Source organism: Ctenopharyngodon idella, chromosome 15 (genome assembly GCF_019924925.1).
Source record: "Ctenopharyngodon idella isolate HZGC_01 chromosome 15, HZGC01, whole genome shotgun sequence".
Classification (NCBI taxonomy): domain Eukaryota; kingdom Metazoa; phylum Chordata; class Actinopteri; order Cypriniformes; family Xenocyprididae; genus Ctenopharyngodon; species Ctenopharyngodon idella.
Genome location: NC_067234.1, coordinates 35776778 through 35790598, shown reverse-complemented (window position 1 = coordinate 35790598; position 13821 = coordinate 35776778). Strand labels below are relative to the sequence as shown.

The window sequence follows — 13821 nt, the reverse complement described above, 5'->3', positions numbered from 1 at the left end:
TGTTCATTGTTAATTTCAACATTTACATCTTAACATTTTAAAGTTGTCTCTTACATTAGTTATAATGCACTATGAATTAGCATGAACGATCAATGTATAATTAATATATTAGTGTTTTTTATATTTAAAAATTTCAATAAACATTTAGCCATTTTTTTAATTCAAAGAAACAAAATGTAATAAAGAGTTAAAACTGAACACAATCTTGTTGCTCAAACTGTGTATAGAACAATTTTAATAATATTTTTTTGCTCCTTTTGTATTTTACATTTACTTGTACTTTTACTTTCAATACTTAAGTACGTTTAATATCAAAAAAATACTTTTCGTACTTATGTACAAACAATATCACATACTTTAAAACTTTTACTCAAGTAACATTCTAAACAGCGACTTTAACTTCTACCAAAGTCATTTTCTGGTAAGATATCTATACTTTTACTCAGGTATGGTACTTTATACACCACTGTGAACACAGTCATCTAAAGGATTAAACTGAATCTGTTCTCTGTTACAGTTCAGTCCAGCAGAAGAGATCAAACCCAGAGTCCAGCTGTGTGTCTGTGAAGAGTGACGGATCTATGATGGAGCCACCAATGTTTAAGAGTGAAGACAAACGGCCTGATCTCAGGTATATTATTTCTATAAAAGTTCTGGTCATAGTATTTGATTTTTATGAAATTGTTAATAATATACAGCAGTGTAATGAGTTCAAATCCTGCAAGTTTCAGTCTATTAATGATTATCATTGAGTCCTTGTGCAAAGCTCTATGTATTGTATTATTAATACATTCACACACTGTAAAGCTGTTGGTCTGTTAGTCAGTTAATGACACGATTACATCAATATCAGTGTGTCTGATTCTTTACCCTCTTCATTCTGATTTAAGGTCAAATCTTCAATCCAGACCAGTTAAAAACAAAACTGTGTTCACGCCTGTGATTCAACCACAAGACTTTAATGAAAGCATGAATCCTGGTTTCAGGTAAAATGTAGGACTTTTATTGTTGTTGTTTAATTTTAGGTGCAGCATCACATCACACATCACTCAAACACATGATTAATCATTGAAACATTTCAGAAACCTAATGATGTTCTGTGTCTTATAATACAGCAAACAAATAATCAGTTTTTGTAATTTATGGCTGTTCACATTACATTAACTTGTGTAATAATCTAGTATTTTAATCTTACAGCCATGACTCCAAACCTGCTGGAGTCCTCAACACATTGAGATCAAATCTGAGAAAGAAGTTTGAGTGTTTGTATGAGGGAATATCAAAGCAGGGAAACCCAACACTCCTGAATGAGATCTACACAGAGCTCTGCATCACAGAGAGTGAAAGTGGAGAGATCAGTAATGAGCATGAGGTGAGACAGATTGAGACACAGTCCAGGAGAGCAGAAACAGAGGACACATCGATCAAATGCAGTGACATCTTTAGACCTTTACCTGGACAAGACAAACCCATCAGAACTGTGCTGACAAAGGGAGTCGCTGGCATTGGAAAAACAGTCTCTGTGCAGAAGTTCATCCTGGACTGGGCTGAAGGGAAAGAGAATCAGGACGTCCAGCTCATATTTCCACTTCCTTTCAGAGAGCTCAACTTGATGAAGGACAAAACACTCAGTCTTTCAGATCTTCTTCATGTCTTTTTCCCTGAAACAAAAGAAATGGAAATATCCAGTGATAAATATAAAGTGTTGTTCATCTTTGATGGTCTGGATGAGTGTCGTCTGTCTCTGGATTTTCGGAGCGATGTGAGGTTGTGTGATGTGACTGAATCAGCCTCAGTGGACGTGCTGCTGACGAACCTCATTGTGGGGAATCTGCTTCCCTCTGCTCTCATCTGGATCACCTCCAGACCAGCAGCAGCTGATCTCGTCCCCTCTGAGTGTGTCCATCGAGTGACAGAGGTACGAGGATTCAGTGACCCACAGAAGGAGGAATACTTCAGGAAGAGAATCAGAGATCAGAGTCTGGCCGACAGGATCATCTCACACCTGAAGTCATCAAGGAGCCTCTTTATTATGTGTCACATCCCAGTGTTCTGCTGGATCTCAGCCACTGTTCTAGAGAAGATGTTGAGTGAAGCAGAGAGTGGAGAGATTCCCAAGACTCTCACTCAAATGTACACACACTTCCTGATCATTCAGACCAACATCAAACATGAGAAGGACTATGAGAAGAAAGTGAAAGATGAAGACATGATCCTCAAACTGGGGAAAGTGGCTTTTCAGCAGCTTGTGAAAGGCAACCTGATCTTTTATGAGGAAGACCTAAGAGAGTGTGGCATTGATGTGACAGAAGCATCAGTGTACTCAGGATTGTGCACTCAGATCTTCAGAGAGGAGTTTGGCTTGTATCAGGGGAAAGTCTTCTGCTTTGTTCATCTGAGCATTCAGGAACATCTAGCAGCTCTATATGTGCATCTCTCCTTTATAAAGAACTGTTCACAGATGTTCTCTGACCTCTCAATGTTTTTCACATTCACTTTATCTGACTTCCATCAGAAAGCTGTGGATGAGGCTTTAGACAGTAAAAATGGGCATCTGGACCTTTTCCTTCGTTTCCTTCTGGGTCTGTCAGTGGAGTCTAATCAGAGTCTCTTACAAGAACTAAAGACACAGACAGGAAACAGATCTCACAACAATGAGAAAACAGCTGACTATATTAAAGAGAAGATCAGTGAGAATCCCTCTCCAGATAAATACATCAATCTGTTTCACTGTCTGAATGAACTGGGTGATCTTTCACTAGTGAACGAAGCTCAACCTCATACATATGGAGGATTACGTAATGTGAAACTCTCCTCATCTCAGTGGTCAGCTTTAGTTTTTGTGTTGTTGACCTCAGAGAAGACAATGGAGGAGTTTAACCTGAGCAGATTAATTGGAAGCAGAAATGATCAGTAAGTAACACTGAGTTCAATCATTACAGTCTAAAACATTATGAACAAAGAGAAACAAAGAGATCAGAGGTGTTTAAATCAGGGGGCACAGATTAATTTCTGGGATATTGTACATAATTTGCGGGTGTTTCTCAAACGGAGGCTGTGTCCTAGTAAGGCTGTATATCTCAACTGTCACGTCATCAAGCGCCTCTGAAGACCGTCTCAATTTGAAGGATCCTTTGAAGGCAGAGTTAGTTTCATGTCCTTAATTCAGCTCATTTTGAAGGATGCGTCAAGCGTATCCTTCATGTCCTTCAATCTCCCACAATCCTTTGCACACATTCCAATTCACAAAGAAGAACTGATGGAAAACGAATCGGCACTGAGTTTATCTGAGTACATTATGAAATGTAAGACAAAAATAATGTTTTCAGAGATGAAGGCATACATGTTATCTTTTGTTTTGGTGTAAATTAATCACTGAACACTAAACTGACAATAATGTAAGACACTGGGAGACACAGATGGCTGTCGTTCACTGCACTGCATTAATAAAAAAGCCAGTTAATATAAAGATTTTTAATACAAGTGTGTTTCCAAAATTAAGTTTTAATGGTATTTTCATGCCGTGATCGTGGGGCGGGAACATGTGTGACGTAGTCATGCTCACTTACTAGAGCGTCTCATTCTAGTGTTTAATGCTGAGGAGGACTCGAGTCTACAAGCCTCAGAAGGACTGGACTAGGAAAGACACAACCTCACTAGGATGCAGCCTTCTGTTTGAGAAGATCCCAATATCAATATGTGGGAGAATCCTGGAACTGGAGAATGATTGACATAGTGATAACCATAGCAACGGACGGGACAGAAAGATCTGATGTCAAAATAGATCTGTGCACTAAGTGTTGTAGTGTAAATGAAGACTAATAGACCTGCCACAGCAACATTGACACAGCAACAAGCAGTGTTTAATTAAAAAAAAATTTACGAGGATATTTAGCGAGGAATGTAATGTATTATTTACTTATGATATCATTATTAGCATTAATAATTGTTTTTTATTCAAATAGTGACGCAGTAAACACAGGAGATGAAGTTCTTCAGAAGCTGCTGCCTGTGGTTACAGAAACTAGATCAGCTGTGTAAGTAACACTGAGAACAATCATCACTGTTAAAACATTTTTACATTTCTAACTTAAACATTATAAATTAATGATTTAATAAAAAAAAAAACTTCAGCTTTTAAACCCTCCACCTCTCTGACCTGATTTGTGATCTACGTAACCGTTTTTATGACATTTGTGTGAGAAATTTATTTTCAAATATATGCATTTATAATGCATGTATGATAAACATTTATATTTAGACTTTTTTCTATATTAATTTTAATTTAATATAAACATTAATACATTAGTGAGACCAAATCAGAGTGTTTGGGATTGTAATGAACATATAATGATTTCAGATGAATCACAGTTAATGTGTTTGATATCTGAAGCTGAAGCTGATTTCATTCATCTTCACTCTCATCATCACATCAGTGGTGAGGCTACATAAGGTCAGGGTGGCACTGACCCACTCAGACTGACGGCTGCTCCACCCAATCAAATGACACATAAAATAATAAGGCAAAAAATCACACATAAATTTAGCGGATGTCACTTAAGCATGAAAAACAAAAGATCTTCTCAAATTCTGAATGTATTATATATAGTCTAGAAAGTCTAGAGTGTTCCCTTTATAATCACTAAAAAGCTGTCACTCATCTTAGTTCATCACGATGATTCAATCTCATGAAGTTCCATTATAATCCATGAAGCTGTCCACACTGCTCAATAAATCTCTTATTTACATAATGTCTACACTTATGGCGGGCCGGAAGGTCCAAAAATAAGACTAGTGATTTGTCGCGGGAAGTCACTGCACTATTGCCAGTGGCTACTGCGTTTCCCACTGATAGGCCAGCGGTGGATCTGTATCCGCACTCTCCTCACGCAGCAGGCGACTCACTTTCCTCACATGGCGGACGACTGACTCTCCTCAGCTGGCAACTCACTCTATGATAAAATCTGTGCCCTTTTCAATTACTGATGACACAATAACTAACATCGTATCTAGTAAAGTTTATATTTTTTGTTCCAATTTTCCCGTCAGTTTTCTGTTACTTAAATCAGCATATTTGTATATGGCCCCTTAAATTGATTATCATGGCTTTTTATAACATTTATAAAGGCAATATTTTCCTAACCTTATTAAATGCAGGCTCTCATCTTTCACGTCATATTCTTTATCAATACATAAAATCGGATAATAAGTCACTATAAGGCTTTACACATCAAATGAAATCGGTATCAAACAAAATCTTTTTTTTCCATTGCAGAGGAAACAGATTCTGCATCAGAAGTGGCATTCAGATGTATTTACACAGACCTTATATATATATATATATATACACACACACACAGTGGCAAGAAAAAAGTATCCGAACCCCTTGAATAAACTGTTTTCTGCAGTAATTTGTCATAAAATGTGCTCTAATTCGTCACAATACAAACACAATGATCAGACCTGCAAAACGTTCAGGAGGGATTTTTGTCCATTCTTTAATGGATACAAAGAAATCTCAAAGTGTTTAGGCATGAATTAAATGAGGATCAGATTACATTTTATGACAAGTTCATTCCAAGGGGTTAACATAGGCATACTTTTTCCTGCCACTGTATAAATGAAATAATGTATATTTAGAATACTTATAAATATGAAATTAAACTGCCAGTAGGTGGCGGCAAGTGATTGTCTTTATGGGTGAGTCATTGAGTCATTCATTCAGCTGAATCATTCAAACGGCTGATTCATTTAAGAATCAAACTGAATGCCTGCGTCTCAATGTACATATACTATCCATCCTAAATAGTATGTAACATTAGTCATTTTCAATACTATTTAGGGCAGATAGGGTGGATAGTATGCACAATGGGACGCAGGAAACGTCTTAAATGGTTAATTGAATCATTGAATCAGTCTAAACAAAGCTGTGTGTTAATCGGAGATGGGCAAAGGTTCTGGTATGATCTTTGGAACTGTTTTCGTTGGCCATAAACAGACAATATTGCATCAAAAATGTAAGTCACTTATATTAACTACATGTTCATTGAATTGTATAACATGCAATTTCACATTTGCAAACATGCTATTTGGGAAAACGTACTCGGTGTGTGATGATGCTTAACTGTATCATAGATAGAGAGTGAAGAGGAATTAGATTTATTTAAAATATTTTATAGCGTTTTACAAACCAGTACTTCTATCATAATGTTGCTTGATTAGTCAACTTAATTTTCCGTCCGCTACACGAGGAGAGTCAGTCAGTTATGTTTTCTAATACGTCAGTGACGGAATGGTCCACAGAGCGCTGCGTGGCGCCATCTGCAGGACAAAGATCAGCCAAGATGGAGGAATATCTGATCAGAGCTGTACACGGATACACATTTTTAAATAAATCTAGTAGCAGAGCTACTGCAAGTGATTTTCAGTGCTGGAAACCCGCATATCCTTTGCTGAAGAGCGCAGCTCATGGTTGCTTAGTAACAGCAGACGTCACCGGAGCGCTTTGGAAAGGAGAAAGCGGCGCGGACGCGTTTTCCATGCGTTTTTAGACGCGACAACAGTCCTAAAGGGTTCAAATGGTTCAAAGCACCAAATGCGAGTAGAATCAGCGCTGAAACTTGTTACTCACCGGAAACTTTTTTTTAATTTGTAACAATATTTCACAATATTACTGTTTTTCTGTATTTTTGATAAAATAAATGCAGCCTTGGTGAGCAAAAGAGATTTATTTCAAAATAATTAAGAATTGTTTCCAGACTTTTGGCAGGTACTTTAATAATAACAATTCTATTAATTTATTATATTATATAATATATTAATTGTTATCATGATTATTAAATGCTGCAGGACAATAGTATGTATTATTACAATATAAGATATATCTTTTAATGTGATAAAATATATATTTAAAAATAAGAAGTTCTGGGGGCGTGGCTTGGGGGCGTGGCCAAATTTTCCTGCTCTTTTTATCTCTATCTGATCACACACATTTAAGATGATTGTGAGGTAGACTTGAGCTGAAAGAGGGGGGTTTCATGACTCTTTAATGTTCATTACATTAACCTCTCCTGTTACAATTTTTCTAAATTTTTATGTGATTTTCAGTTTTAATTTGTTATATCAGTTTTTATATAATCTCTTAGAGTAACAGTAAAACTCACTGACATATTTAATTAATTGTTTAAAAAAGAGATATTGCACAAATTATGATCATACATGTAAATATATGTATTATGTCTGCTTGAATTTGACTGCAGGTGTGTTATGATAATGTTTTGTTCTCTGTGACACAGATCAAGATCATCTAACATGGTGATTTGAGTTTATGTTATTGGTTTCTCTTTGATAATGAAGTCTCTGTTGATCTGAGAGAGTGAAGAGTGTGTCATTGTTCTCTACAGGTTGTGGAAGTGTGGTGTCACAGATGAAGGTTGTGCTGCTCTGACTTCAGCTCTGAGATCAAACCCCTCCTCACACCTGAGATATCTGAATCTGTCTGAGAATAATCTAGGAGACTCGGGAGTGAAGATAGTCTCTGCTGTACTGGAGAATCCTCACTGTAAACTGGAGAAACTGAGGTAAGATCATATGTGACTCTCACATTAAACTGAGTCACTGAATTTTATAATTTCATTTATTCATAAAGTAACAAAATGGAATAGGGGAATTAAACTGTTATTACATTTAGGGCTGTCACTAACGATTATTTTGGTGATCAAGTAATCGGTTGATTATTTTCACAATTAATCAAGTAATCAGATATTTTTTGTGATAATAAAAATAGGCCTAAGCAAACAATGGCCTTTAACATGACTTAAAATACAAATATAATAACAATGGGGCAATAATATCTGGATCAAAAGCAAGTAACCATATGGTTTTATAAAACAACACTTTTAAAATACATAATATAATATACATTGTATAAACAATTATATTATGTATTATAACAAACGCCTGTAGAGGGCGCCAACGGCCTGATGATTGTTGTTGTCCCACTTTACATCAAGTCAAGTACTTTATTGTCATTGTGTAACACAACGAAATTTATGTTGTGCCAACCTCAAAGTGCAATAAGAAGACAATACAAATGACTAACAACATCTAATTACAATAGTTAAAAACATGACATAGTTATTAATAAATAATTAAATAAGTGATATCATACAATAGATAATGCTATAAAAAATAAGCCATTAACTAAGACAGTAATTTAAAATATAGCAGCATAAATGTTCTTGTTGAACTTATTGAGCAGTAACTTATTGTACTTGGTCTGGGAGATAGAGTTCAACAAAGTTATTGCTGAGGGGAAAAAACTGTTTTTCAGTCTGTTCGTGCGTACACGGATTGATTGAAAGCGTCTTCCAGATGGGAGGAGCTGAAACAAATTGTGACAGGGATGAGTGATATCCTTATCTATATTATTGGCCCTTTTTAAACAGTGAGTTTTATAAAGATGTTCAAGAGATGGTAAATCAGTGCCAACAATATCCTGTGCTGTTTTCACAACCTGCTGCAGGGCTTTTTTGGCAGCTTTAGTACAGCTGCCATACCAGGCTGTCATACAGTTAGTCAAGATGCTCTCTGTGGTACATCTGTAGAAGTTGACTAACAGCTTCTGAGGAAGGTTAGCTCTCCTTAGCTTTCTCATAAAGTAAAGGCGTTGTTGTGCTTTGCCTATCAAACATGTGGTATTGTCACCCCAGGAGAGATCCTCTGTAATGGTAACTCCCAGAAACTTGTGGCTGGTGGTTCTCTCTACAATGTCATCTTTAATATTCACAGGACTGTGGGTGATCTTTTTAGTGGTCCTAAAATCCACAATAATTTCTTTGGTCTTTTTGATGTTTAAGACCAGGTTGTTGATGTCACACCACGCTGTCAGGTTCTAAACCTCCTCCCTATATGCAACTTCATTATTGTTTGATATAAGCCCAATGACAGTCGTATCATCTGCAAATTTAACTAGAATGTTCGATTCGTGGATAGCTTGACAGTCATGGGTGAAAAGTGCATAAAGAAGGGGGCTCAGCACACATCCTTGTGGCACACCAGTGCTCAAAGTTAAGGTAGAGGATGTATGCTTGTCCAACCGCACTGACTGAGGGCGGTTGGTAAGAAAATCCAGTAACCAGCTACACATGGAAGGGGTTAGTCCTAATACATGGAGTTTGTTGATCAGTTGACTTGGTACGATGGTGTTAAATGCCGAACCGTAATCAACAAAGAGCATCCTGACATAAGTGTTGGACTTTTCCAGATGTGAAAGGGCAGCATGCATGGCTGTACAGATGGCATCCTCAGTCGATCTATTTGCCCGATAGGCAAACTGATGTTTATCTAGATCATCTGGTACAGAGTCTTTGATGTGAGTGATTACTAGCCTTTCAAAACATTTTGCAATAACAGGAGTCAGAGCAATCGGTCGATAATCGTTGAGGCATGTTACCATGTTTTTTTTGAAACAGGCACAATGGTCGTGGTTTTTAGGCACATAGGAAATTTACATAAGGAGGGGGAGAGGTTGAAAATGTTTGTAAACACTTCTGGCAGTTGGTAGGCGCAGGCCTGTAACACACGTCCATGTACACCATCAGGACCAGCTGCTTTCCTTGTGCTGATGTTGTTAAGCGCTTGACGTACCTCCTGTGTATGGAGAACAAAGGGGTGTGAATTTCCTGTCAGTTTGAAGTGAACTGGAAATTGATTATTGTCCTTTTCAAACCGAGCAAAGAAGCTGTTAAGTTCCTCTGCAAGATAAGCATTATTATTTGATGATAAATGTTGTATGTCATTCTTCTTATTATAATCAGTGATTGCCCGAATGCCTTGCCACATTCACCGTGGATTAGAGTTATTGCTGAAATCCTCTTCAATCCACTGTTTATACTTTAATTTTGCAGACCTGATGCCACTCTTAAGGCTAGCTCGGGCAACTTTGTAAGCAGAGATATCTCCTGATTTAAAGGCTGTGTCCCTTGCCCTGATCAGCTGTTTGACTTCATTATCCATCCATGGTTTCTCACATTGTGCCTCATTTATGAAATGAACGTACGACAGAAAACGGTGCATACGGCTGTTTCCACACATAACTTGCCATTTATCAATATGGACGTGAGCGGTCTACGATCAAATTTTTTGAGTTATCCTGAACTTGCATGCAGCATTGTAAATCTGGTGGAGAATTGTAATGAGAGCACTTTGATCATTTAGATTATTTTCCTGATAACAACTGAAGCTCATTAGTCGATCATAAACCGTTAAGATTAGAATGTCAAATTAAAATGAAATTAGAATAGATGGGTGTTTGTGACCCATTAAAAATACCATAAAATAATGTTTTTTTTTCCAGGGGTTTAGCTTTACATGCGCAAATAGCCGCGTAAACAACAGAACATGAGGATTCACACATCGTCACATCACACACCTGCAGTATGGAGGACCAAACCTGCAAAAACAATAAATATATAAATACACAAATAAGTCCATAAATAAATAAATCCACAAAATGATGCATAAATAAATAAATAAATAAATAAATAAATGTGCAAATTAATACATAAATCCTCATATTCCTGCATAAATAATTACATAAATAATTGAATGTGTGAGGATATAAATAAGTAAATAAATAAAACAAATGTTAGGGAAAAAAAAAAAAAAAAAAAAAATGTTAAAGGAAACACTAAACTCAAAGTTGACTTTTTTTCCTTTTAACCGTTTATTTATTATTGAATGTAGCTTCATATTTATTTTTCCTTGGCACAACATGCTAATGAGAGGCTGTCAATCAAGAAGGCGGTCTCTGTGCCTCCATTGGCTGATCGTTGTAAAAGAGCCATTGGCTGACACTGTTGAAAATAGTAGTCTGACAGACCCAATGACTGATCATTGGAGTTTTTTTCTCGCGTGGCGCCATCTGCAGGACAAAGATCAGCCAAGATGGAGGAATATCTGATCAGAGCTGTACACGGATACACATTTTAAATAAATCTAGTAGCAGAGCTACTGCAAGTGATTTTCAGTGCTGGAAATCCGTATATCCTTTGCTGAAACTACCGCGTTGTCATGGAGAGCGCAGCTCATGGTTGCTTAGTAACAGCAGACGCCACCGGAGCGCTTTGGAAAGGAGAAAGTGGCGCGGACGCGTTTTCCATGCGTTTTTAGACGCGACAACAGTCCTAAAAGGGTTCAAATGGTTCAAAGCACCAAATACGAGTAGAATCAGCGCTGAAACTTGTTACTCACTGGTAACTTTTTTTATGAATGTTGGTGAGAATTTACCAACCTCACGCGGGCAGGGCTTTTATACTTCGAGAACGGACACTGACTGCACTAGTGATATAAAACACAGTTCTGTTAAGAGCAATACTTTTAAAAAGGTAGCCTAACATTTTTCTGACAAACAAATCGCTCCCAAATCAGAAGCAGCACAGTAATTACTGACACAGTAAAGGGTAGGCTATTTAAATAAAAGACGAACGAAAAATAAATGAACGAACGGTAATAAATATTGAACACGCCGTCCCAGTAAAATCTTTTTAGTTTTAACAAGCTCCTATATTTCGCAGTAGATAATAATGGGTAAAAAGGCTATTACATTTTGTTTCTATGTCAAAGCAGCGCAGCTTAACCCAAAATACGAGTTCATGCAGTTGTGCGCTTCAGACAGAGAATACTCCAGTTGCGGGGAACACATTAGTAGGCTAAGAAGCAAATATATTTATTAAGTATAACAAGGTTGGGTTCCTTAAACTCTCCATCATATTAAAAACGGCTAGGCTATGTAAGATAATTTTAAAAAAGAGTACTGTATTTCACTAGATTTTATAGTGTAAACATTCAAGCGCGAATGAGAACCCTTTCACGAGGGCGATGCCAGAAGTGCAAAAAAAACAAACAACAAAAAACCCCCACAAATATTCAAATCCCAAAATTGAAAATCGAATACCAACCTACCAAACGAATATTCTGGTCCAGCCCTAGAAAGAGGGAAGTTTCATGACTCTTTAATGTTCATTACATTAACCTCTCCTGTTACAATTTTTCCTGATTTTTATATGATATTCCGTTTTAATTTGTTATGAGTTTTTATATAATCTCTTAGAGTAACAGTAAAACTCAGTGACATATTTAATTAATTGTTTAAAAAAAGAGGTAGTGCACAAATTATGATCATACATGTAAATATATGTATTATTCCTGCTTGAATTTGACTGCAGGTGTGTTATGATAATGTTTTTTTCTCTGTGACACAGACCAAGATCATCTAACATGGTGATTTGAGTTTATGTTATTGGTTTCTCTTTGATAATGAAGTCTCTGTTGATCTGAGAGAGTGAAGAGTGTGTCATTGTTCTCTACAGGTTGAATGATTGTGGTGTCACAGATGAAGGTTGTGCTGCTCTGGCTTCAGCTCTGAGATCAAACCCCTCACACCTGAGAGATCTGAATTTGTCTGAGAATAATCTAGGAGACTCTGGAGTGAAGATAGTCTCTGCTGTACTGGAGAATCCTCACTGTAAACTGGAGAAACTGTGGTAAGATCATTTGTGACTCTCACATGAAACTGAGTCACTGAATTTTATAATTTCATTTATTCATGAAGTAACAAAATGGAATAGGGGAATTAAACTGTTATTACATTTAGGGCTGTCACTAACAATTATTTCAGTGATAAAGTAATCGGTCGATTATTTTGACAGTCAAGTAATTGAATATTTTTTGTGATAATAAAAATAGACCTAAGCAAAAAATGGCCTTTAACATGACTTAAAATACAAATATAATAACAATGGGGCAATAATATCTGGATCAAAAGCAAGTAATCATATTGTTTGATATAACAACACTTTTAAAATACATAATATAATATACAGTGTATAAACAATTATATTATGTATTATAACAAATGCCTGCAGAGGGCGCCAACGGCCTGATGATTGTTGTTGTCCCACTTTACATTAGATCAAATCTGTATTTAATATTGGCCAAACGACATTTAATTCAAATGTTCACTTAATGTTTGATATTTGGCAACTTCTTTATGACAGAAATGTTACAGCCACTGTAATTTCTTGAACAAGAATATGTGGACATCAAAACATGCAAACTCAACTCAGAGATTAAACTTTTATTTTGAAATCGTGATGAACAGTTCACATATTTCAGAGATATTGACGTATTCTCCTGTGTTGGTGTAGGTTAATAAATGATTTACCTTACAAATCTGATGAAATGGCACACATTGGGCCTCATTTATGAAACGAACATACAACAGAAAACGGTGCATACGGCCGTTTCCACACAAAACTTGCCATTTATTAATATGGACGTGAGCGGTCTACGATCAGTTTTTTTGAGTTGTCCTGAACTTGCATGCAGCATTGTAAATCTGGTGGAGAATTGTAATGAGAGCATTTTGATCATTTAGATTATTTTCCTGATAACAACTGAAGCTCATTAGTCGATCATAAACCGTTAAGATTAGAATGTCAAATTAAAATTAAATTAGAATAGAAGGGTGTTTGTGACCCATTAAAAATACCATAAAATAATGTTTTTTTCCAGGGGTTTAGCTTTACATGCGCAAATAGCCGCATAAACAACAGAACATGAGGATTCACACATCGTCACATCACACACCTGCAGTATGGAGGACCAAACCTGCAAAAACAATAAATATATAAATATGCAAATAAATAAGTCCATTAATAAATCCACAAAATGATACATATATAAATAAATAAATAAATGTGCTAATAAATACATAAATCCAGATATTCCTGCATAAATAATTGAGTGTGTGAGGATATA

General features: G+C 36.3%; 1 protein-coding gene and 1 long non-coding RNA gene across 51 annotated transcripts in view; one reads left to right on the top strand and one right to left on the bottom strand.

Moving 5' to 3' along the window:
* LOC127495222 (uncharacterized) overlaps positions 1–13821 on the bottom strand; it is a 200533-nt gene that overhangs the window by 81216 nt on the left and 105496 nt on the right. Inside the window, exon 2 of the long non-coding RNA XR_007925089.1 lies at positions 1861–2260. This is a non-coding gene — a long non-coding RNA (uncharacterized LOC127495222). The remainder of the gene's footprint in view (positions 1–1860; positions 2261–13821) is intronic.
* The window catches only part of LOC127495149 (NACHT, LRR and PYD domains-containing protein 12-like), a 400157-nt gene that overhangs the window by 371000 nt on the left and 15336 nt on the right, over positions 1–13821 (top strand). For 48 of the 50 annotated variants that reach the window (XM_051861739.1, XM_051861730.1, XM_051861702.1 and 45 more), the window contains 2 exons: positions 7404–7580; positions 12372–12545. In XM_051861739.1, the coding sequence (XP_051717699.1) occupies positions 7404–7580; positions 12372–12545 (351 nt within the window). Of the gene's footprint in view, positions 1–517; positions 632–890; positions 987–1197; positions 2914–3965; positions 4038–7403; positions 7581–12371; positions 12546–13821 lie in introns of all 50 variants that reach the window. The other 2 variants (XM_051861753.1, XM_051861754.1) reach the window with 1 other exon arrangement.